This window comes from Nesoenas mayeri (genome assembly GCF_963082525.1).
Source record: "Nesoenas mayeri genome assembly, chromosome: 7".
NCBI classification, from domain to species: Eukaryota; Metazoa; Chordata; class Aves; order Columbiformes; family Columbidae; genus Nesoenas; species Nesoenas mayeri.
In genome coordinates this window covers 39,584,866-39,610,175 of record NC_137551.1, presented here as the reverse complement: position 1 = coordinate 39,610,175, position 25,310 = coordinate 39,584,866, and the positions used below count along the sequence as shown (strand labels likewise).

Sequence of the window (25,310 nt, the reverse complement as noted above, 5' to 3'; positions counted from 1 at the left end):
CGGCACCGCCACATCCGACCCGCGTATGACCGCTCGGAAAAGCAGGAACGCCATCCCGAGCAGCAGAGCAGTCACCTGCACTGAACACCTTGACATCTGAGAGAGGTTCAAACTCAGATCCGGCAGACGTTCTGCTTAGAAGCAGCATTTGGAAAATAAAAAAGAAAGCACGGAAACGGATGGGATGACGTCCGGGGAGACGGTTCTCCGAAGCAGAGCCCAGCCCTGTGCGGTGGCACAAGGGACAGGCGAACAGGAGCTGGGGCAGCCCCAGCAGAACCGGCCTTCACCCAACAGATTAGTGCTTGGATTCGCCTCTGGGTTCGCCTGTCCACAGACTTATCCTGAGCATTATCCACAGGAGCAACAAAATCCTATTCCAGATTCTTATTTTTTGGAAATTGGAGCATTTTCGCGCATTTTGGGACAGAGAGCAGGGTTCAGCAAGCACTGGTCTTTCTGAGCACGACAGACGCCCCCGGGCTGTGGCAGTGGCGATTTCTCACCAGCCGTCTTGCTGGGTTCTGGTCCCCTGTCTAACATCTGGATATTCTTCAATATACTTAAATAAAGGAGCTTCAGGCAGTGCTGGGGTGAGCGCTGCTACTGCCTCATCACGTTCACCGGCCAAGTAACTCATTACCAGCATCAATTAGAAAACAAGTGAAATTGTGAATTAAAATACTTTTCTGACTACTATTTGACTTTTCAATACAAAATGAAAAATACGTTCGTCTGCTGCACTTAAATATTTTTTAAAAGCTGCGTGATTGCTCGCTGTTCATACAGATTTGACAGTGTATTTCATGACCTCCCTGGTAATTTGTTGTTGAGTGACCACTGATCTAAAAGCATAAAGTTAACATTTGTGACCATATCGTACTGAAACTCAACACCTAAAGTAAGATAGAGGTAAATAAATAATGTTTGCATAAAGACTTTGGTAATTGTGTGATCATCAGAAGCTTTTTAACCTGAGCAAGAGAGACTACCAGCTGCGTGAAGGGAGTTACACAGTATATATAATCAAATAACTATATATAATCACATAACTAAGGGGTTTGCGGCTGATCGGTGCATTTCACCTGCCAGGAGCTGGTGTTTTCCTGCTGTCTCTCATCTCCAGGATGGGATATAATCACACAACTAAGGGGTTTGCAGCTGATCGGTGCGTCTCACCTGCCAGGAGCTGGTGTTCTCCTCCTGTCTCACGTCTCCATGGCCAGGCAGCTCCTCCAGTGTCTCCTGACCCCAGGATGTGCCCCGGGAGCTGATCCTGCATCCCGTAGCCCCGGCTCCGCGCTCCCGCATGGCCCATACGGTCAATCCCACCGGGCGATTTCTTCTGGATTGTTCCTCCTCCAGCTGTTTCTGCAGCGGACCCGTTCCGCTGCCCGCTCCGGGCTGGGGCTGCCACAAGGTGACAGCATCTCCTGTTCCCTCTCGCGCATCCCCCAGCCCAGAGCCTGCAGATCAGGGGCGATGTGTTTTAACGTTAATTCTCTTCCCAGTTGAACTTTTTGCTGGGACGTTAAGCCTTTTGTCACCATTCAGGCAGAGCGAGTTATAAATCATGATGCCGTCCTTCTCATGGCACTGCGGGCCATGGTCTAGTGCAAACTCAAAAGAAATTTCCAGCTTGATTTCCTGAACATAGCTGCACGTTTTTCCCTAAAACTGGGCTTGTAGGGTATTCAGCAAACCATCGGACATACCCTGTGTTGTGAAGAAACACCTTGGAACAAAACCACTTCATTTTCATTTGATTTATCTTCTCATGAGTTAATCCCTCTGGAACTCTTCCCAAAATCTTCTTCCAAGACAGATTTTTAAATAACTATGAATAACAAATACAAATGCGTGACGTAGAAAACAGGACATGGTCACTTCTACAGAGAAGCAATTTACTCCCTGCTTAGCAGGGAACCCGGATATATTCAGTTTATCTGAACAAGGATACCGCTCGTCACGCAAAGCTGAGAGCGACTTCAAGCAGCAGAGCCGGGCCCCGGGGGAGCCGCGGCGGGGAGGGGGGTTTTTGGCTTTCCTCTTCGTCGGCTTAGTTCTGGCTTTTCCAAACGCTCGCTCAGCGATTTCAGCGCTGCAGACGTTTCCAGGGACCCGAGCTGAGCTTCAGTCCGAAAGGGTGAGAAAGGCTGCGCCTTCCATCGCCAGCAGCAAAATACGAGAGATATTTGGGGTGTCTGAAACAGCAAGGTCTCTTTTTCTGCCTCGGGGATCAGTGCTGTCTTCCTGTTACTAACGGCAGAAGCAATTCCAGCTTCCTCGGTAGGCTGGAACAAGAACCGAGATTTAAAAACAGGGATCAAAAAAGAGTATGTCTAACCAAAAATAACATGCATGAAATTTCTGTAAGATTTATATTTATAACTATCTGTGTGAGCTGTACAACCGATAAAAAAGGATTTGTGCTGTATTCTGTTGACTCTGATGACTCACAGGGCATGTTCCCCTCGATGTGGTCATTTCTGCCCTCTCCAGAAGCACAGATTGGCATTTTATCTCTTATTTACATGGGACAAAAGGTGGGCCTGGGCAATATCTTAGGGTCCGAAGGTGTGATGCTGGGAGAAACACATTTATTATATAAATGACACGTTGTCCCCAAGCCATTCTGGCTTTTCAAGCCTGAAGACAGGACAAGCTAATGCGAGGGGGTTAATCCAGCTGTTAGCGAGGCAGCCCAGCTGTGCGGGAGGGAGCGCTGCCTTTGGAGATCTCCATTTGGGTGATCTGGGGTGCCCAGGGAACCCCCAATCCTGCAGAGAGTCCTGGTGCTAAACAGGATGAGGAAGGCAGAGCAGAGGTGATCCGGGCACTTACCTCCCGTGTGCGGCCTGAGGGCTATGACCAAAGAATGAAAGCTAAGGAGAAAAATAAAAACAAAAATAAAAACTGAAAAGGGGGGGAGGAGAGGAAAAAATGGAAGAGAAGAAAGAGAATCAGAGTTTACAGTGTGTTTAGCTGAGAAATAAGCTGTGGTTACAGACAGAGTACAACAGAACTTGCCGTTGGGAAGAAACGCGAGGGCGCGGTGGGCGCGGGGGCTGGGCTGGGCTGGGCTGGACTCCGCAGAACCCAGCAGCTCCCGCTGCTCAGCATCGCTCTGCCCAGCCCAGCCCAGCCCAGCCCAGCCCAGCCAAGCTCAGCCAAGCCCAGCCCAGCCCAGCCCAGCCCAGCCCAGCGCTCCGGAAAAATGGGGAGGAAAAAGAACAACAGCTGCATTCTTCCGATACCTCAAAAAATACCCCAAACCCGCACTGCTAAGGTTTGGGTTTAGTTTCAGGTGGAAGTCTAGCTCAGCCCCTGTTGTACCAGAACAAGTTCTCCCATGGAAATTTCACTAGATGGCTCCAGATGAGGGTCATTTTGGGGTGAAATTCAACTGTTATGGCTTGGCCGGAGAAAGCTTGATGCCATTGACCGCGGTGGCAGCGACTGTGGCTGCGGGCGAGGAGAGGAGAGGAGAGGGAACCCGCGGTTCCCTGGGGGCGCAGGTCTGCACCACTGCATGCGCAGGCGCTGCGGGCGGGAGGAGGAGAGATCCCGAATCCTCTCCCCATCGAGACCTCCCCGGTGCAGCCAGCAGCTCTCCAGCCTCCCTGCCCGCGCACGGGGAGCCCACGGCCTTGCAAGTCCTGCGATTAGGACTCTACTGAAGGACAACAGAGGGAAAGCCTCCGTTTAAGCTGGTAACCTTTCCTTCTCAGAGGGACTAATGCAAATGCAAGATGGTTTCTCGTGTTAGCTCACTGCACTAACAAACACAAACTTCTTAAAAGGTTGTTTTCTTAGCCAAGGTGAAATGAATAGATGGTCATGTGCACATACAAACACTGTTTCATCTGCATTACCTTACCTTTTCCTCTAACTCTTTTATTTGTCTTTTTTGGCCTTCAATTCTTTCTTCTAGCTCTTTAATTCTCTGTCAGATTTCAAATAAAAAAATATTTATTAACCAACCAAATACAGATGTACCCAGAAGATGCATTATTTTTGGAGATACAAATTGTATGTGCTTGTGCTTCTAAAAGAAAAAAAAAAGGGGTTTTAAACTGTAAAGGAATCCTCCGTGAATGTCACTACGCACGACAAATTCATGAAAACCAAGAGGCCCTGTTTGCAGGGATTATCCAAGGCCACCGCGATCCTGGATGCAGGACCGGCCGCTCCTGGGCCAGCTCTGTGAGCGGAGGCCGGTGCTCCCGGGGTCACCACGGTCCCACCCGAGGGACCGTCCCAGCCCATCCGTGCAGCACCCACCTGCTGTGCGTGCTGAATGAGCTCCATCCGCTCGCGCAGGATCTGGGCGTCCCTCTCCCGCAGCTCGCTCATCACCTGCCGCTTCCATTGCTCTACGGCGCTCTTCAGCTTCTCTTTCTCCTCTTCTGAAAGAAGTTCGGAAATTTTGGCTCCAGCTTCTTGCTGCAGGGCATCATAGAGCATGGCTTCTAATTCCAGAATTTGCTAATCAAAAACAATATAAGGCTGTCAGCTGGACCTTGTCTCCGGTCGGACGAGGATTTTGTGAGGAACTGAAAATCCTCCCCCGGGACGGCCAGGGGAGCAGCAGCGGCCGCGCGCTGGGCGTCCCGCGCGGGATGGAGCGGGGAGCTCGGCCCCAATTAACCACCGCAGGCTGATGTGACCCCGCGGGCTCCCAAAAATACACCCCTGGCAGCTTCTCCTGTCTGGAGACGGGACATGGCCATGGGGAGAAAAGGCAAAAAGAAACCAAAGAGGAAAGGAAAAAAGGAAAAGAGAAAGACGTTCATAAGAGACTTATTCTGTGAGTCACAGATATTTTTAAATGTAACGTTCAGTCTCTCCATTCACCTTTCCCGGCTGTTGTATCAGCAGCAGGAGAGGATACAGCACCACTTGATACTCCTGTTGAGTGCTTACAGTGCCTTGTACCAACGAGGTGAAAATGCCCATGTGAAGGCATTTCCAGCACGTCCTCCGGCAGAGCTGCCAGCTCTAAGAGGCTTTATGCTCAACAAAAACAGATCTGGTAGCCTGGCCCTGTTCTGCAGTCTCATGGTGATGGATGCACCCTCCACATTTACTGAGATACACAGTGTGTGGGACACGGACTGGCAACGCTTCCCCAGGGGCACCCAGCAGGGTCTCCTGCTTAAAGTCCAAAATGAATGTTATTTCTTCATGCAAGCCAACAACATGACAAAATCTTTTTCAGCAAGTTTGATATAGAGCCAGATACAAAGCAGCAACTGATGGCATCTTCACACACCCTCTCCAAAGCTGGTGGCATCTTGCAGAGCTCTGTGTCTCAGGAGAACATCATTGCTGCAGTGGTGTGATTGGAATCTTGCAGAGCTCTGTGTCTCAGGAGAACATCACTGCTGCAGTGGTGTGATTGGAATCTTGCGGAGCTCTGTGTCTCAGAGAACATCACTGCTGCAGTGGTGTGGTTGGAACCCTGCAGAGCTCTGTGTCTCAGGAGAACATCACTGCTGCAGTGGTGTGGTTGGAACCCTGCAGAGCTCTGTGTCTCAGAGAACATCACTGCTGCAGTGGTGTGGTTGGAACCCTGCAGAGCTCTGTGTCTCAGAGAACATCACTGCTGCAGTGGTGTGGTTGGAACCCTGCAGAGCTCTGTGTCTCAGAGAACATCACTGCTGCAGTGGTGTGGTTGGAACCCTGCAGAGCTCTGTGTCTCAGAGAACATCACTGCTGCAGTGGTGTGGCTGGAACCCTGCAGAGCTCTGTGTCTCAGAGAACATCACTGCTGCAGTGGTGTGGTTGGAACCCTGCAGAGCTCTGTGTCTCAGAGAACATCACTGCTGCAGTGATGTGGTTGGAACCCTGCAGAGCTCTGTGTCTCAGGAGAACATCACTGCAGCAATGGTGTGGTTGGAACCCTGCAGAGCTCTGTGTCTCAGAGAACATCACTGCTGCAGTGGTGTGGCTGGAACCCTGCAGAGCTCTGTGTCTCAGAGAACATCACTGCTGCAGTGATGTGGTTGGAACCCTGCAGAGCTCTGTGTCTCAGGAGAACATCACTGCAGCAATGGTGTGGTTGGAACCCTGCAGAGCTCTGTGTCTCAGGAGGACATCACTGCTGCAGTGGTGTGGTTGGAACCCTGCAGAGCTCTGTGTCTCAGAGAACATCACTGCTGCAGTGGTGTGGTTGGAACCCTGCAGAGCTCTGTGTCTCAGAGAACATCACTGCTGCAGTGGTGTGGTTGGAACCCTGCAGAGCTCTGTGTCTCAGAGAACATCACTGCTGCAGTGGTGTGGTTGGAACCCTGCAGAGCTCTGTGTCTCAGAACACAACTGCAAGAGTGCAGCTTGAACTTCTAGACGGGCTGTCTGAAAATGCCATAGGTGTCTGTTGTGATAATTCAGGTCAACTCAAAATCATCAAGGTTTTCCACCCGAGTCTGGTGGCAGTGTTTTCTTACTGTGTCAGCAGAGTCAGGACAGAGGAACACAAGCATTTACAACACTAACATCATGGTGGGAGTTACAGAAACTGGTGGTAACCAAAAGACAGCAACCATGTGGGGAGGATCATGTCAGATCTCAGAAGAAGATTCTGCTTGCACTTTAGAAATAATGCCAATGTCCTTGCTTATTGTGTCTCAATAAAATGCTGTTACTTGAAACGCAGGTTTCTGTTGGCCCCAAGCCTCCATTATACACCTGTCACCCCTCTCTGATTACACTGATTGTGGGGAAATTCAGGGTCTGCAGAGCAGCAGCAGTGTCAGGAGTCTCCGAGTGAGCCGAATCCCCCGCCAGCAACCGGAGGGAGTGAAAACTGTGCAAAAAGCTTAGCGGTTCCAGCTGGTAATCGTGTTGGCTGTAGGTAGCGGGGGAAGACTAGTGGGTCCTTGTCCCAAAGGGCACAAAGGAGACATGGAAGGGAAACAAATTACACAAATCTGAAGACCTTTTGCCACTTGAATTTTGGGGCAGAACAAAACTTTCTTGCTGCTTTCAGGCTGCATTTGTGCCAGGAGCAAAGCCCATGGCTCTGCCTGGGGACAGTCACTGATGCCATTAAAGAACACGGGACAATGCAAACAACCCATGCAATGCATGGCTGAATGCAATACATCCGTTATGCTCGTTCCTTCTCCACGAGAGGCAGCGCCAAGGAGCTTGTTGCTGTTGGCCCTTTGGTAAATTTGGGACCCTGGACCTGGGGATCTACCTCCCAGAGGAGGGCGAGCAGCTGGCCCAGAGCCACAGGGATGCTGAGGGACAGACGGCCAAGGCTCCACTCTGCTGCTATTGCATGTTTCCGCCTATTCAGATTTATGGATCCATTTCAGATTTACCCATCTGTTTCAGAGCTCACCCAGTGCCCGAGGATCGTCCCTCTCGGGGCTGATCTGGGAGATGAATCCCCAGAACTGCTGCTCAGAGCAGCCCGAGGCTGCAGGGGATGATCTGGCCTTAGGGCAGATACTGCAGGTAAGCCAGGCCTTGGGCACTTCCCAGGGTTTCCACTGGGCACAGGCTGGCTCAAATAGAGCTCAGCATTTGGCAAAATCAGTCTTAAAAATCATCCTCAAAGGACAGAAACCGTGCTGAGTAAAAGCTCCCTCAAATGGTTTGAGATACAGATCATAGGTATCCAGAAAGAGGCAAAAATACTCATGGCTTCCCAGAAAGTGTAAGATTTAAATGGAACTGAAAGAATGAGATGAATCAATATGAAAGTTTATGCATTTATGTGTTTCATGAGCATATATTGACCGTTTTCCTAACCGAAGGTAACAAGACCGCTGATGACTGAAGAGATGGTTTGAATGGCTTAGGATCAGCTAAAGATGAACCTGACCTAAAAGCGGTTTCATTTCAGCTTCACAGAATCACAGAATATCTGCAGCTTTTGGTTACAGAGGCTGCAATCTAAGACCTAAGGAAATGTCTAGGCTAAAATCTCTATTTTGGAAGGAAAAGAGAAGTTAGTGAAAACATCATTTTCTTATCAGCCATTTACCGAAACCTCTACAAATTAAAACTTGTGTTAAGTTAATGTTCAGGTCCTAATCCTGCAAGGATCACCCAAACACAAGGAACTCTGTCCATAAGGAGCTCATCATTATCGCATGGTATAGGGGATTTGTTAAAATTCAGCCTGTTAGTCCTGGGGTCACTCCACGAGCAGTACTGCCCAGAGCAGAGGGTTTCTCTATAGGGAACAGACCACACGTATCAATACCACCCCCGGGAAGTCAGTCAGGACGTCAGCCCAGAGCGGCTCTGCTCACCTTGTGAGCCTGGTCCAGGGACTGCTTCCTGAAGTCCAGCTCCTCGTCCAGGTAGCCCTTCTGCTTGCTGAACAGCTCCTGCGGACACGGCAGAGGCGGTGGGTGCACGGCGCCCGGCCCGGCCGCTCCCGGCCCCCTCGCGCCCCCTCGGTACCTTCTCGTTCTCCAGGTCCAGCATCTTCTGCTGCAGCGCGGACTCCGTCACCTCGATCTGCTGGAGCCACTGTGCACAAAGCAGAGCAAAGTGAGCCCGAGGAGCAGCGAGCACACGCTGAACAGCACACACTGCACTGCACACGCTGAACAGCACACGCTGAACGGCACACACTGCACGGCACACACTGCACGGCACACACTGCACGGCACACACTGCACGGCACACACTGCACGGCACACGCCGCACGGCACAAGCCGCACGGCACACGCCGCACGGCACATGCTGCAAGTACTTTGGTACAGTCACCAAATAAAAGAGGAAAAATTAAATATATCATCACATTTTTTCTTTTCTATGTACTGGTGATGGGAAAAGAGCATTATTTCAAAGCCTAGCCATTTACCTTCTAACGCCATTTTGCTTATTAACATTTTAAAATAAGCAACATGTGCCTGTATTGCCTGAATGTTGCCTTTTATATGACAAAAACTAGCGTAATTCCACATAAAGAATAACAGCACTTGGTGATTAAGGTATCATTTACATCACCGTGGCTTCAAGTGAGCTGTTCTGAGAGGGTCGGGCGCTTTCACGACGCAGTTGTTATTACCTTTTCGGCCAACGTGAGAACTGTCCTTGCTTGTATGACAACTACTTGCTCTTCGTTAGTCAGATTCTGCACCAAAAACAGAGTAAAATTACAACAAATCCCAGTGTCTGGTTATTAATCCACTACTTGGGCCACTGCTGTATTAAATAAATATCAAATTAAGTATGTTTAAGGAAAAATAAACTAAGGCAAAGAAAACTAGTATCGTAATGTAACATTGTTGTAAAAACAATAGTAACTGTTCATGCTGAATTATTATAATACATATAGCTAATTCTTCCAAAATTCTCATATTTACCAAAAAAAAGATGACTCTGGATCTATTTTCACCTATCAGGGGATAAACATACAGTAACACAAGACAAGATCAAGCTCAGCGCAATGTGCTATTGAGAAAAGAGATGCAGTCTCCAGGCCTTAAGCTCATTATACACAAACCTTATTTTGCGCAGCCAAGCGATGAGTTTGGAAAACATTGGTTAAGATGTTCGCTATTCAATCCATGTCTTGTTGCTTTCCTAAAAAACTGAGGTACTGAAATGCTGTTTGGCATTTCATCCCAAACTTGGGTCTTTCTCTGACCACATGTACCGCGGAAGAGGTGACTCCTGGCTGGGGACCCGCGTTTGCCCAGAGCCAGCGAGGCGCTGGCTGTCAGTGCTGGGGGTCCCTGGGAGCGGGGACACAGGGTGACAATGGGGACACACCGCTCCCCACTGACCCGCTCTGAGACGCACCGGCTCCAGGGTTTGCCTTCCTCAGAGCAGCACTGAACTCACGACAGCTCAGCTTTACAGAAACGAGAGAGAAAATGGACAGAGCAGCTGGAATCCCGGGTGGGACATGGGTTTGCTTGCCCAGGCTCCCCGCAGGACAACGGGCACCCCGAGTCTGCCAGGGGGCTGAGCCCGCCATGTCCAACACGTGGAAACAAGAAAATAACATGCGATAACCACGGTGCACGGACAGATAGGGCTATCTGGGACTCCGCCTGGTGTCGCGTCTGCAAGTTGGTTGTTGTATGTGATAGGGAAAAATAAAGCAGGAGGAAATAACACTATAGAGATCACTCCCACAAATAAAGAAGAGGAAAGGAAGGGGACTAGAAACTGTGAGAAAAGCTGTCGCTTCCTCTGCTCCTGTTTCTCTCCAGTCGCCTGCTTGGGACCCTGCCCGGGACTAACCTGACGTTAATCATTTCACTGAAGACAACATTAGTACAGGGATTAATAGATGAATGGGTATTATCTTTCTACACATTAGTAGGGTCAGTCCTAGCTCTTAAGTGATTAAGCTTACGTGTATCTTTTCTTTTTATTCTTTGCATACAAAGCTTGTAGGATTCCTCACACTTCTGCCAGTGTTAACATCATAACTGCAGCAACAGTGAAGATTACTAATGGCTTCAATGTGTTTCAGCTCCTCCTCTAACTCCTGGCTTGACTTTGTGGGGCAGAATGTGCAGATATACAAGGGCATATATATCTTCCATATACGTATACTTCTTCTACTGTAGTTCTTTTCATGCTGCTGTTGTGACTTTCTTTGTTTACTATCCTGGTGACTATCAAAGGCGTACGGGTTACTAGACAAAATCAAAATACACAGCTGCCAAAATGCAAAAGCAAAGCAAAGCAAGTGCGGAGTAAGCAAATAAACAAGCCATGTGTGAACAGTGACCAGGAAACAAACCAAACCCAAACCAAAGGTTCAAAATATTTTCCAAATAATTGAAACTTTAAAAGCAACAGAGGGGCAGCAAGGTCCTGCACGCTGCTGGCCAGAGGGCTGTAACAAATCCTCCAAAGCCAGTGAAGGCTTGGCCGGCCGCGCCAGCTCTGAGCACAGGCAGCACAGGCAGCACAGGCAGTGCAGGCAGCGCAGGCTGCGCAGGCTGCGCAGGCTGCCCAGGCAGTGCAGGCTGCGCAGCACCAAACCGAGAAGGCTCTGCTCGCTTCACACGAGGACAAATATTCACCAAAGCATGCACAATTTATTAAAGGAACATACACTTACGGCGTTATCCCCTAAAATGTCCAGTTTTTTCATCAGCTCTGCTACTACTATGTCCTAACAAGAGAGAAATGGAAAACCAGGAGTCAGAAGAGAGCGGCTGGGTTCGTTTACAGGAAGGAGTGCGGGAAAGGAGAATCCCTTACGGTGACACCTTCTGCCTCGCAGTACACCTGGAGAGGGCTCTTCCCCTCGGGGAACGGGCCGTGGTGCAGGTTGATGGCAGGCGAGCGTCTTTCTCTCTCCTGAAACGACAGCAAGTGCTTGGGATGTCACAGCGCAGCTCACCAAGAACTCGATGGGTATGGTCTGAAAGCGGCCACTCTGACAGCAAAGCTGCCGCAGGCTGGCTTTGTTTGGGGAGCAGAGCACAGAAACCCTCCTCCTGCAGCCCACGGCCACCGGCACAGCTGGGAGCAGGGGACGGTGCTGCTGGGGACGACCCAGCTCACTGCAAAGCAGGGCAGACGTACAGACTGACAGCACTGGCATTTTCCCACCATGCGTCTGCATTGGGTGCCCATCATGACCACTTACCTATTATTTTGACTAAGTAATATGTCTGAACAAAACTAAACACTTGTAGCTAGTGTAATATGAATAGCATTTAATTTTTTCTTGTAAGTGGTTGCTTTGTTAACATCTCTTTGAGAATCTGGAAAACAGTTTCCAAGAGCGTATGGATTCTGTTCATCCAGGTAAGGATACAGAAGACAGACGGCTCAGTGGAGCCAACAGAGCAGTCCAGGCCCCGCGGTTCCTGCTCTGCAGGCTTAGCGAGAGATGGAACACAGCGATGAGAAAAAAGTTCCTGTTTCTTTTTGCCTTCCCATGTGTGATCTGCTCTGGTTTTATCTCTCTGCATGTTCAGAACGGATGGAGTATAGCGAAACGTGTACCTACATCATGAGCCAACCTCCTGGGTTTTAAAATCACTTAAGCAGTAAGACCGCCAGAACAACCTGTCCAGATACCACCACCGACCCCTGGGTGTTGGTCTGTTTTCCTCTCTCATTAGCACTTTGCCCCAAACCCTGTGGTCTCCGTGCAGTGTGGGTGTCACAGTGAAGGCGGGGGCTCCCAGCTGCGGTGCCCCCATCGCTGCCCACCCGGGGCGGCGCTGGCCCTGCAGCACGTGCTCACCTCCAGCTCCAGGATCCTGAACTCCAGGAGCTCGTTCTGATCCTTCGCGTCCTGCACATCGTGTCTCAAGCGAGCTTCCTCGGCTTCCATCTGCTTTATCTGCAAACAAAGCAACACGTTAGCCCAGGCTGTGCTGCGCTGGCCGTGCGGGACGATGGGGGGCCCGGGCGAGCACTGGGGGTCCCAGCCCACCCGGGACAGCAATGGGGACAGTGGCACCAGTGCAGGGAACTCGGGCTCTTCCCCACAGCCACATCCCCACAACACCGCCACACTTCATGGGGCAGGAGGGAACACCAGAAAAACACTTGTTCTGGCAGGTTTACAAGGATCTTATTATATGTGAATTATTTCCAGTAGGTCTGTGGGGTACAGATTAATATACTGCACTTTCTGCTTTCCTTAAGCTACATATATTATTTGAATAATACAAATAGAGACACTGAGCACCTTCTCTACCAGCTCTTGGTTTCTTCGGTACAATGCTTGCTTCTCCTCAATCCACTTCATGTCCTTGAAAAAGAAATGACCAATATTGTAGGTGAAGCACAAACACAGCAGCAAGTATTCCATTAAATCACACATCTAAGGAGGGACAGGATAATATTGCATATGAAATTGTAATTCCATTATTTCCTATGTTATGGAAGCTCACGCAGTCTTGTTTTAACAGTTTGTTGGACACAAATAGAATAGAAGCACTACAATGGCTGAGAAAACCCTTTAGGATATAAGATAGGTTTGCATTAAAAGGGGATATTTGTAGCTACATAGTTACTATTAAATTGCAATTATACTGAATAAAAATTACATATTTTGGAACACTAGGCAAAACAAATGTGATTTGGGAGCTAATGTCTTTGTTTGATGGATACATAAAAGCCAGGAGCTCAGACGTTGTCTATGGGTATGGCTGACCGGCCGCGCAGCGCGGCGGGGACAGGGGACAGGGGACGGGGACGGGAAGGGTTCCGGGCCAGGGCGGCTCTGCCGTGGCTTTACCTGCCCCTGCTCAGCAAGGGCCTTCTCCAGGTCTTCTATCTGCGCCTGGGAGCGGTGGATTTCTGCCTGCAGCTGCTCACGCGTCTGTGGGAGAGCAGGGAGACGGGAAACACAACACATCAGACTTTCTCTAAAAGACAGGAGCTAACGCGGGCACACAAAGTACGCAAAACATCAAATACCTTTAACGAATAAGTGTTACAGTTCCTTGGCTGAACAACACACAACATTAGCCACTAATCGCAAAAAGAAGCCTGTAAGAAAGGGTGGTAATTTTGAGACGTAGGTCCAGATTAACACCAGCAGCATCCTGCGAGCTGGACGGCAGGACAGCAACGGGTCAGGGGCTCCTTGGGGCCACTGTGGCAGAAAAGGGGCTGGAAAAAGCCCGAGTGACGCACAGTCACCGCTCCATGGACACAAAGGAAAATGATCATGCCACAATTCTGGGCACACCCGATTCCTTTACATTTTTGAAGAGTTAAAAAGCTCAGAACAGACTCTATGTATGTAACGTTACAAACCGGCAAACTGCACTCCTCCATACACATTCAGTACCCTGTCTTAGGGTCCTACTGCACTGTGTGCAGTCTTTTACCATACCTGTAGCTTCACACTTATTTAAATATATACCACCACCTTCCTACACCTGTTTACTGGAACAGAATTTGTCCCTTTATTTACTGTATTTGCCCTTGCATTCCCTGCACAAGTCCTGCCAACTCCTTGTAGTATACGGCATACTTAGAGTAAATGTCACATCTTATGCCATGTTTGAGGCCGCATGGGCCGTGGGAGGCAGGCAGGCAGGTAGAATAACAGGCCACTTAGCAATTTAATTACGAAAGAGAAACTCAGCTTAAGCCTTCTAAACATTTCATGAGGAATCATGTAATCTCACAGAATGCAAAAGGAATTAAATACCAAGCATTATATACTTAAGGCTATCTGTCCTGGATTTTTGTAGAAAAATAATTAATTGTAAGGATTTCCCATACAAATTCCCTCTCGAATCTGCATTAGGTCGATCCCAGGCGCACAGACTGAACAGTAGGATGGCGGCTCCCAGCCCAGCCGCCCTTCCCGGGGACGGGGACACACGGGAGCCCCAGCCCGAACACCACCTGGGCACGTGCAATCGGAAACCCCGCACAACCACGCTCCTTTATTGCCACGTAATATAAGCCATTTAGACCTTAACTTCTCGCTCTGCATCCAACGTTCCTCCGACCTGTTCTTGCAATAGGGCGTAAGCTCGTTGCAGAGCCTGGTACTCCATCGTCAGCTGCCGAAACCGCAGTTCTGTCTCTTCCTTGGCCATGCCCTGCAATTAAACACAAATACGCATCGCACCAGTTGCTTTTTTCTGCAATGAAAGTATAAAAAAATTATAAGAGTGGATTACATTTGCTATCTCTAAAATGTGCCAAGATTATGACTTTCAAAGCGCACTTTGGGAGCGCAGCACTACGGAACTTGTTTATGCGCCCTCAGACTAATTGTCTTTTGTTCTTCAAACATCTCTTTCACACACTTACTTCAAGAAAATTCAACATAGGAAAAAAGAGATGATTCTCCCCACCCTGGAAAGATAAAAACTTGCCATCCGTATAACACACTAATGACTGAATCGCCCTTTATTGCTGTAACAGGCAAAGTCATCACATTTAAAGGTGAAAATAAAACATTCTTCAAACAACAAAAGGTTTTGAATCTGGAGAATAAGCCAAACCTGACAGTCTCACTCCATTATTAATACACTAATCTAGAGTTAATGCTTGTAGAAATGGTGACATGGACATGAAAAGAGCCCTTCATCTTCACTCTCCTGACTATATCCAGCACTGAACGCTTTCACGCCGGGCTGATCGGAACAGTTCATTCGACATGAAATGAAATGATACTGCTGGTTGCATGCATAAACTCCATACTGCCTGAACAGGGAAAAACCTCAAGATAGGAATGAAAAATAGATAGGTTCATACGTGTAAAACCACTTTCAGACTTCCTGCAGCGCAGCACGCACCTGGTAACCAGCCACGGATCTTTAATGATGGAGAGCGGAATCCTCCAGCTTCCCTTCTAACAGATCTAATTACAACCCATGAAACAGGTCAAACAGTAGATGAAAACTTGCAGGCAGCAAACTATAAAAAGGCTGCAAGTCTTTACGAGCAATTTTTTGTTTATTACAGGATTCTTGTTAAAGCCAGAACCATGTAATGGTTCAGAGACCTGACACACACTCGGGAACACATTTACAGGGAATAATCATGTTGATTTGTATTACCGGCTCCCCCGTGCACTCGGCATTCAATGCCCCTGGAAAGTCCCAGTCCCAGCACGCCAGCGAGGAGCCGGTGCTGCGAGACCGCGCCGTTTCCTTCCAGAACACAACCGTAACACCCAGGGCCGCGCTCTGCCGGGGTCACGGCAACAAACAGAAGCACCTGAACCAAACTACATGTGTGCAAACCTGCCGGAAATCTCTGTGCGAATAGATCTTCCCAGGGTTGTCCAACTTCATAGTCTTTTTAGACCTATACACTCATTATAAATCCAACATTGTTAGGATAGAATATTTCCAACTTAGCTAAAAGTTGTGAAATTACTGAAGACTTGAAATCCAGAGATTTTAACCAGTATGAAATTTAACATAATTTTTAAATTTTCTGGTCAGAGGTGACAGACCAGGAATTTAATTAAAAATCAGTAGTGAGGTTTCAAAACAAAATAACACGTGTTTTTCATGAATACCTCTTCCAGGTCATCCTCAGGAGTGCAAGGGGTTTGGTCTGTCCGGTCAGTTTGGTACGAGATGGAGGAACCATCAGACTCCAAGGAAGCTTCTTCGTCGTAGCCGAAAAACGTCTCCACAACCGGCTTCTGGCAGAGACAAGGGGTCAGCGAGCGCGGCCGTCACTCGCGGCAGCAGTGCCAGCAGTGCCATCGGCCATGCCACCCTGCGGCAGCGATGCCATAGATGTCATCAGCCGTGCCACCCTGCGGCAGCGATGCCATAGATGTCATCAGCCGTGCCACCCTGCGGCAGTGATGCCATAGATGTCATCGGCCATGCCACCCTGCGGCAGTGATGCCAGCGGTGCCATTGGCCGTGCCACCCTGCGGCAGTGATGCCACAGATGTCATCAGCCGTGCCACCCTGCGGCAGTGATGCCACAGATGTCATCAGCCGTGCCACCCTGCGGCAGCGATGCCATAGATGTCATCTGCCGTGCCACCCTGCGGCAGCAATGCCATAGATGTCATCGGCTGTGCCACCCTGCAGCAGTGATGCCAGCAGTGCCATCGGCCGTGCCACCCTGCAGCAGTGATGCCATAGATGTTATCGGCCATGCAACCCTGCGGCAGTGATGCCATAAATGCCATCAGCCGTGCCACCCTGCGGCAGTGATGCCAGCGGTGCCATCAGCCGTGCCACCCTGCGGCAGTGATGCCAGCAGTGCCATTGGCCGTGCCACCCTGCGGCAGTGGTGCCAGCGGTGCCATCGGCCGTGCCACCCTGCGGCAGTGGTGCCATTGGCTGTGCCACCAGCAATGCCATTGACAGTGCCACCCTACAGCAGTGATGCCAGGAATGCCATCGGCCGTGCCACCAGTGATGCCATCAGTCGTGCCACCCTGTGGCAGTGATGCCATTGGCCATGCCACCACTGATGTCATTGGCTGTCCCACCAGCGATGCCATCAGCTGTGCCACCCCGCAGCAGCGATGCCATCGGCCATGCCACCCTGCGGCATTGCGGGGGCAGCAACACGTTTGGACACACGGCAAAGCCCTGCGCCTCTGTAGGGTCTGAACATATGTACCTTTGGAGGAACCTGAATCCCAGATTATTGGTAATTCTCACTCTGTTGGTTTTTGGAAAAGCACCCGGCTCTTCACACGCACTGGCAAAGCGCTCTGCCCTGCGGCAGTGTCTGGTGACAGCTGAACCTCTCCACATCGGAGTCGCCGTTCATCATTAGGTGTGACTCTGTGCAGCCACAAAGCCCTTGCCTTGCTTTAACGTATTTTCCTCCCAGTTTCTCTGGCCAAGGCACATCACCCCTTTTACTGCCCTGTGCATTCACCTCCTGAGGTGGGACACGCATTCAAATGTCTCTGTTAGTGCATTGTCACCACCACCACTTCCCTCCTGTCACTACCAGGACTGTCACATGCAAAGTTACATTTTCAAGAAATACTCTGCTTGAAAATGCGAAGCTGGTCACCACAGCAACGTTTGTACAATTTGGAGAAATTTATTTTTCTGCTCAAATCTGCTCTCTGTTTAAAAGAGTGAGGTACTGCTGGTAAAAAGAAGATCTACTGTCAAATGCTTGAAAGTCAAAGATGACATTTCAAACACAGTTTTTAAAGATGTTCTAACTGTTGATGTACAAAATCATTTCTAGATTTGGGCTTTTTTAAAAAAAAATTGCAGTGGATAACTTTTGAAGGAGACAAACCCCAGTTCCCCTTCAAAGGCCCAGTTGCCATTCACAGGCTGCCAGGAGCTGAGGATTTATCTCACATAGCCCGCAATTCATTGTTTATAGATTCATCAGCTCCATCACTGCCTTAATTGTTCATATGCAGAACACAGCTTTCTCTTGGGCCACTGACAACACACCTTACGATGTCATTACAGCGTTAATATTTATATTAATATCCTGCCTATTCATTAACTAACATTTTCCTTCTCCCTGAGCTCTAACCGTTGCTCCCTGTAACCAGCAGTTTTTGCATGTTACTAAACTCCATAGTGAATTATTTACAACCTACATATGTTTTCAGGCAGTGCCATTAAAGGATCGTTCTGAGGTGTGCTGAGTCACAGATTCTGTCTCACTGGAGACAGTCACACACCATGGAGGTCCCAGGGGACAGCGGGAGCGCTGGGCAACCGCAGAGCATAAAACCGCTTGTAATGCACAGTGCAAACTGTTCTGCTCCTGCCTGATCTGGTCTGAATGACCCTGATGCTGTGTGTGAATGGCCTCCAAGCCAAACTTAAACTAGGACCATTTCTAGACCCCCGAGAACGTCCCCGCCTGGCTCCGCGGCACTCGGGGCATCCCGAAGCCGACTTGCCCATCACCACGCCATGATATAGACCTTTTTATTACCTTAGGAATTCTTGTCATTTTTTTCCTTTGCTTCCTATACCTTAACAGCTTGTCACGTTCCTGAAAGGATCAGAGACATACGTTAGATGTTTTCAGAGAGCTGTGACTTAAATTAACTATGTCAGTACTAGCAGTCAATCAAGACCCCCTCTATCTTTCATTTTAAGCATTTGGTAGAAGGATGCGATGGCTCTGTGGGACACTGACAATGTGCTGCCACCACCCGCCCCATGGCAAACCCCAATAACAGCAGCAGCGACAGCAGAAAACGAAATACTTGTTTTGCTCGACAAGACAAGCTTTGCTGCACACCTGGCAGCGAAGAACAAACCGGTACACGTTTTATCAGCACATATTAGCGGCTTAACTTCACAAATCTTTCCTGATCCGAGCAAAGGGGTGAGATGGTGGAGGGCAGCGACCGAGAACGTGCCAGTGCGGTGACAGAGCTGCGCTCTCACCAGAGCTCTGCTCTCCACCACCACTACGGTTTTCTCTGCTCAACAAGTTCTGATGAACGGCCTTTGATAACATCTACACTGAGGGTTCGCTTGCTGTCTGAATACAGACGCAAGTGGTGATAAATACTATTACACCCTGCCTGCTTTTCATCAACAGCAGTTTAAAGCTTACGAAGATGAGGATGAAGTTAACTTGGTTCTTACCATGACACTCTTCACATAGCCAGCAGTTTCCAGTGTCTAATCAATAAGAATGAAATTATGTCAGCAAATGTGAAGACATTAAAAAAAAAATTCTTGAAGTGTGTTATGATTTCAATATTTGCTCTTTCCAGAGACTGAGAACATGGCTACAGAACACTCCCCGCACACAGCAATCTTCAGCCCTGGTGCTGCCTCCAGCTAGAGCAGCTCTGATTTCCTCCGGCAGGTACAGGATTGGGTACCAGCACATCTACTGGCCGCGCTGCAGTGGTTGTCTGTCACGGTTGAGACGGACAAACAACATGGACCAAGTTCTTTCAAGATGAAAGTAATAGAGCGCCATTTATTGCTACAAGTGCATTTTTATACAATTCTACCAGTTCATGTGTCTTTTCACTATTGGTTACAAGTTACAGCACTAACATCTCATTGGTTAATTTTTCTATCATCCATGTTATTCTTCTATCCCCTTCTCTCTCATGGGTACTTCTCTCCTCTCTCCAGATACTCCTTTACTCCCATCCTTCTCAAGGGTAAATCTTAATATCTCAAGGCTGATCTGTACTCTCATATTTTCTGTCAAGGATTCCACAGACCCACTGCAGTTTCCCACAGTTGTCATGCAAGTACAAAGTGGACTGAAAGGACTTTTCCAAACGCTGTACCACAGATAACTTATATTCCATTCAATCCCTACTGATCGCTGTGCCCATTAGCCCACCCCTTGCTTCAGTTGACCCCCCGTGAGAGCGGCGGGGCCACATCTCACCTTGGAGAGTTCATCGATGATGTTCTGCTGTTCAATGACTTGCAGTCTCAGGATATCCACTTCTCTTTCTTCCTGGCTGTGGTCGAGGTCATTCAAAGAGCTCGGTCTCCTTATTGTTCCAGCTCTTTGCCTCTACAAGAAATGCAGAGGGGAGCTGGTGCGCAGGCTCTGTGGCAGGACAGCGCAGAGCGCTCCCCTTGCGCGGGGACGTGCCCGGCCGCGGCGGTGCCGCCCTGCGCTGGGACACGTGCCAGCTGCTAACACACCAGCAGCTCTTGCTCCGCACGCCACCGCCTGAAACTTGTGGCCATGGGGGAGAGTGGGGGATATTGGGGGGAAACAGGAAATTGAGGGAGGATGGCCCGCAGGCTTGCTCTGGGCAGAGAGGGAATCTGGAGAGCTGGGACCACGGGCGCTTCTCCCGGGTTCCCCTGGTTGGCACCGTGGGGGCGACCTCAGTCCCGCCACATTAATACAAAGGCACAGGTACTTGCTGCCAGCTTTTGCCCAAAACCAATACTCAAATGAAAAAAAGGGATGAGCCACAGTGCCTATTTCCTAAGGATTCCGAGGTGATTGTGGCACAAAAGTCCCAGGTGAAGCGGGTGATTTGTGCTCATGGGAAGCTGAGCAGCCAGCGCCTGACCAACACGTGCAAAGCTCACACAATCTCTTTTCTTCAGGACTATTTCTTTTAAAGGTAAAGTAAAGCATTTTATGTAAAACAAAACCCGTAGGCGGCACAAAGCGCTGGGCAGTGCGCCGCGGAGCGCCTCTGCACGCGCCCGAAAGGGGACGGTTCCTGTGGACCTGGCAGGTTTGCATGACCCCGACACCATCCCGAGCGGGACCTGCCCGTCCTCCCTGGGCACGGCCACACTTACCATCGCCAGGTTTTCCTGGGTCACAAACTTCAGTTTATTTTCCATTCGCCGTAAGGCATGTGACAGCTCCTCATTCTTCCTGCTGAGGCGTTTATTTTTGTCCAAAATGGGCTTATACTGACTCTCAGCTTCTCTAAGACGTTTTAACTGAAAGATAAAGAGAGAATTAACACACCTTATTTTTCATCAAATAAATTAATCATTTTTTGTTTAACTATCATACTAGCAGTATTTTCTCTGCAAAGCAGAACTGATCAAAAACTCTTGTTATTTTCCATGGGGAAGCAGATTGTTCCCCTTTTGTGAGCTATTCAATCCGCGCAACAAGTGTTCCATGTGGGGAGCGTGTTTATTTTTAAAGACAAAATAATTCCAGCTAATGTCACCTTAAAAATTCAGGGTTAGGTAATGGAAGCCGAGCGTGACGCTGCGTACCACCACACGGAGCCCCGGGACGAGCCAGCCGGCCCTGCGCCCATTTCTAGCCGGCACAGGGAAAAGTGCCGAGGTTTGGTGCTCACCAGCTCATTCCTCTCCTCCGACAGCAGCGCGTTCCGGTCCTCCAGCTTCCTGATGATGGAGCTCAGCTCGGCGATTTTCAGTTGGAAACGCCGGGCATCCTTTTCATCCAACTGCTGTTCCTAAAACAAAGATCAACTGCAAATAACTGCTCGTAAGTGCACGTGCAGTATCGGTATTTTTCATAGCTCAAATGTTTTCTTATCCCACATCCACACATTTCAAAGCACCGCACAGCAGAGTGCAACCTGTGTGACCTGACTGATCGCTAAAGCTGTGGGACGAGACCAACGGAAAGTCAGGAGTGCAAATGGAACAAAGTATGCAAATGCAGAAGTATGTATATGCAGATACAAAGGCACAAGTGGTGAACTTGGAAATGGAAAAGAAAATACCAAAAATGAAGGCAATGGTTCCAAGGTATGCCACTGTTGAACTGAGTGCGTCAGACACAACACCCGCTCTGAGGACTTTGTTGTAAGAAAATGATATTAAAAATACGGAAGTACAAACGGGGAAAATCCATGCAATTATCTCATTGCATAAGCTCTGCTTCCATAAAGCTGTGGCCCTTGTTGGGTTCTAAAGGGTCACTCATAAAGCCAAAAGAGTAGCACTTTATCTGAGTTAAAATGCTTAAATCAAATTATAAATGGAGCTATAGGTAGACATCCTCATCCAGAATCAGAAGTTACAGCTATTTACAAATGTGACACTTTTTCCCCTTCTCTGGAACTTGTTCTGGTGTTTGGCAGCAGTTGAGTACGAATCAAAGGAATCAGTGTCTGTGGTGCTGGTGGCACCTGTGGGCTGTCCAGGGTTCCTCATTCAACAGGTGCAGGAGAGGCTCGGGCCACAGGACAAAACAGAGCGCTTGGCTCCTGTGTGAGTGTTCACACTTCTACGGAGAAAATTAAGGCTGTTGCAAAAGAAATCTTGATGAGAACCAGCAATGAAGATAACCAGTGTACGTCAGAAGTACGAGGTCAGTTAATTGAGGGTTTTTAATATTAGCAAATTAAGGCAAAAGCAGAAAGGACTCATGGTTATATTCAAAAAAATTGTGAAAGGTTGGCTAAAATTTAATGTTCTGGATACTGCAGTGTAGAAAATAAATAGAAGAGGTTAATAGGTGTTTAATTCACTTTCTGGTGCACTGAAAGCGAGACAGTGGCAGCAGGAGAACCTGAGCCTGCAGCTGTGTCTGGGGACAGGGACATCCCAAGCCTGCAGCCATGTTTGGGGACAGGGACATCCCAAGCCTGCAGCTGTGTTTGGGGACATCCTGCGCCTTGTGCACTGTCACCTCCCGCGGCTCCCTCCGAACACTGGCCTCGTACATCTGCTCCCAAAGCCCAGCGTCAGCGGTTCCAAAAGCGAGCACACATACATCACTTGGGTTAGAAATGCATTTGCATCATTTGTTGGCAAAGGGTGTCAGTGTCAAATCAGGGCAGGTGGCAGCAGCATGGTACAGTGAGGAAAAGGAAGAGAAAAAGAACAGAAAAATATCCCCCACCAACAAAATCAAACCAAACAAACCAGAAAACAAACCAACAACAAAGCAAAAGCTCTCCCATAACAAGGTTGGGTCCTAAATCTGAGTTTTGGCTCACAAACAAGAGCAAGACCCGGGTGTGCGGTTATGGGAAAGCTGTTGCTCCGGGGCGCGCTCATCAAGATTCTGTCACTTGGTGCCATTTGGTCACTCTCTGCTCGTTTGTGTAGGTGAAACCACTTGAAAGTGCTTACGGGGCTTCCCGAGTGATCTGAGGCGTCTCCTGCACCACTTGGATAAGGAAGTTCCCGCTTGGGGCTGCTCAGATGCCGATCGGCCTCTTTGATCTGGGACAGCTGTTCATCTAAAGCCTCCTTTTGGAGCTGCAGTCTCTGAGCATGCCCGGCTCGCACCCCTAACTCTCTCTCCAGCACGTAGACTGCTCTGTCTTTAAATTTAATCTCCTCCATCTACAAGGAGAACAGAACACAATCACACAGGCAGCAGCAGCTCGAAACAACACAGCATCTCCCGACCCCACCGGAGCACAGCGCAGACCCCAGAGCCCTGGGGACACGGTGACACTCAGCGGCCGGAGCACAGCGCAGACCCCAGAGCCCTGGGGACACGGTGACACTCAGCGGCCGGAGCGCAGCGCAGACCCCAGAGCCCTGGGGACACGGTGACACTCAGCGGCCGGAGCGCAGCGCAGACCCCAGAGCCCTGGGGACACGGGAACGCTCAGCGGCCGGAGCACAGCGCACACCCCAGAGCCCTGGGGACACGGTGACACTCAGCGGCCGGAGCGCAGCGCAGACCCCAGAGCCCTGGGGACACGGTGACACTCAGCGGCCGGAGCACAGCGCACACCCCAGAGCCCTGGGGACACGGTGACACTCAGCGGCCGGAGCACAGCGCACACCCCAGAGCCCTGGGGACACGGTGACACTCAGCGGCCGGAGCACAGCGCAGACCCCAGAGCCCTGGGGACACGGTGACACTCAGCGGCCGGAGCACAGCGCAGACCCCAGAGCCCTGGGGACACGGTGACACTCAGCGGCCGGAGCACAGCGCAGACCCCAGAGCCCTGGGGACACGGGAACGCTCAGCGGCCGGAGCGCAGCGCACACCCCAGAGCCCTGGGGACATGGGAACGCTCAGCGGCCGGAGCACAGCGCAGACCCCAGAGCCCTGGGGACACGGTGACACCCAGCGGGGAGCAAAGCGGCACCCAGTGCTCGGCAGTGCGCGTACCCTCAAACCGCTTCCCCAGCTCAGGAACGCTGCTCTTCTGGGGTTCCCAGAACAAAACTGCTCTTTTCAGCAGGAATCTTTTCATTAAAATGACTGGGAAATACCCCGGAGTTCTAGCACCATTTCAGAATAACTTTTAAAAATATTAAAAATCTAATATTCATATTACAATTTGTATTAGTTTGCTCAAACGTTTTCATGATTTTGCAGCATTTCACTTGGCCACCACCTTTTGAAAAATCTGGATTAATAATTTTAAAAGAAAAACATTAAATCCTGAATACTCTTTAAAATCTCAAAATACAGAAGCAATGTGAACTTTTAAAATTATTATTTTTTTTCTCCAAAAGCATCCCATGTGAGCAATTTGTTTAATTACCCCTTTCCATGATGGTTTTGCCTACACATACTAAACCTTATGCAAAATCATTGAGCAGTTGGGTGAGTGTCTCCAACCTCCCTGGTCCCCGTGTCCCTGGCTCAGGAGCCGTGTGCCCCTCACCACTGCGTCGGGCACGTGGGGTTTGCAGGTGCTCCGGGAATAGTTTCTGCATCTTTTTTCTGAACTAATGAGGAATTAGAACCTCCCTCAGTGCAGCAGAACCTCCTGCTCTCCCGGCTGGATCACATGCATATACATTATACATGAATATAAAGTATTAATTACCCTCATGCACCACAGGGCTGCCCAGCATGCTTACAGACAGCGATTCAATGGAAAGAAAGAAATCACATACACCCCTAAAACGTCTGGCAAGCTGGTTTCACACACACAGAAGATTTTTGGCAAGAGTTTTTGAGACTTTACACATTTAATTTCAATGATCAGTTTTTAAAATGTGGCCTGCTTGAAATAAGAACATCTTGCCTTGTGAGAACTGCGATTGGTACCTTTATCTCTGCTAGCTTTGTCTGTGAGCCTGGAGAAAACATGACCTGAGAATCAATTACCAGGGCACTCAGAGTGCTTTGCTTCCAATAACTGCAAAACACTGCGAAAAAGGGGAAACCCAAGCGCTGGGCGTTATGTGCAGGCAGCAGGAGAACAGGGGACAAACTGGGGACAAACACGGGGTCCCGCAGCGTCCCGGGCACAGCCAGCATGGGACAACTCAGAAATACCTGCACAGGAACCGTGCTTCAGCGTTCTGCAAAATCGAGATTCTTTTAGTAAAATGGAGCAAATGTAATGCACTTTGGGTGCTATTGTATTAAGGGTGCTTTCAACAATCTCCATTAGGGCAACAGTCTACTAACTTGGAATGAAACAAAGAGGTGCCCACTGAGGTCTTTCTGCTAAACACCTATCAGGTAGAAATCTGAATGGGTATATAGAAGAAAATGTAGCATCATCTAGTGAAGATTTGTTTAAAATAAGCAGAATATTGGGTAGT

The 25,310-nt window shown here is 49.3% G+C and overlaps 1 protein-coding gene across 16 annotated transcripts in view; it reads right to left on the bottom strand.

The window, feature by feature from the left end:
• Positions 1–2,683: 2,683 nt before the first annotated feature.
• JAKMIP3 (Janus kinase and microtubule interacting protein 3) overlaps positions 2,684–25,310 on the bottom strand; it is a gene marked incomplete at its 5' end in the record, with an annotated part of 33,079 nt that continues 10,452 nt past the window's right edge. The window contains 19 exons of one of the 16 annotated variants that reach the window (XM_080348169.1): positions 2,684–2,916; positions 3,881–3,946; positions 4,285–4,488; positions 8,271–8,348; positions 8,425–8,493; positions 9,038–9,103; positions 11,048–11,107; positions 11,197–11,295; positions 12,194–12,292; positions 12,644–12,706; positions 13,196–13,279; positions 14,391–14,519; positions 15,953–16,081; positions 18,328–18,387; positions 18,993–19,028; positions 19,762–19,893; positions 20,646–20,792; positions 21,167–21,286; positions 22,917–23,132. In XM_080348169.1, coding sequence (XP_080204295.1) covers positions 2,866–2,916; positions 3,881–3,946; positions 4,285–4,488; positions 8,271–8,348; positions 8,425–8,493; positions 9,038–9,103; positions 11,048–11,107; positions 11,197–11,295; positions 12,194–12,292; positions 12,644–12,706; positions 13,196–13,279; positions 14,391–14,519; positions 15,953–16,081; positions 18,328–18,387; positions 18,993–19,028; positions 19,762–19,893; positions 20,646–20,792; positions 21,167–21,286; positions 22,917–23,132 — 1,908 coding nt within the window. In that variant the 3' untranslated portion in view covers positions 2,684–2,865. The remainder of the gene's footprint in view (positions 2,917–3,880; positions 3,947–4,284; positions 4,489–8,270; positions 8,349–8,424; positions 8,494–9,037; positions 9,104–11,047; positions 11,108–11,196; positions 11,296–12,193; positions 12,293–12,643; positions 12,707–13,195; positions 13,280–14,390; positions 14,520–15,952; positions 16,082–18,327; positions 18,388–18,992; positions 19,029–19,761; positions 19,894–20,645; positions 20,793–21,166; positions 21,287–22,916; positions 23,133–25,310) is intronic. The other 15 variants (XM_080348178.1, XM_080348177.1, XM_080348180.1 and 12 more) reach the window with 15 other exon arrangements.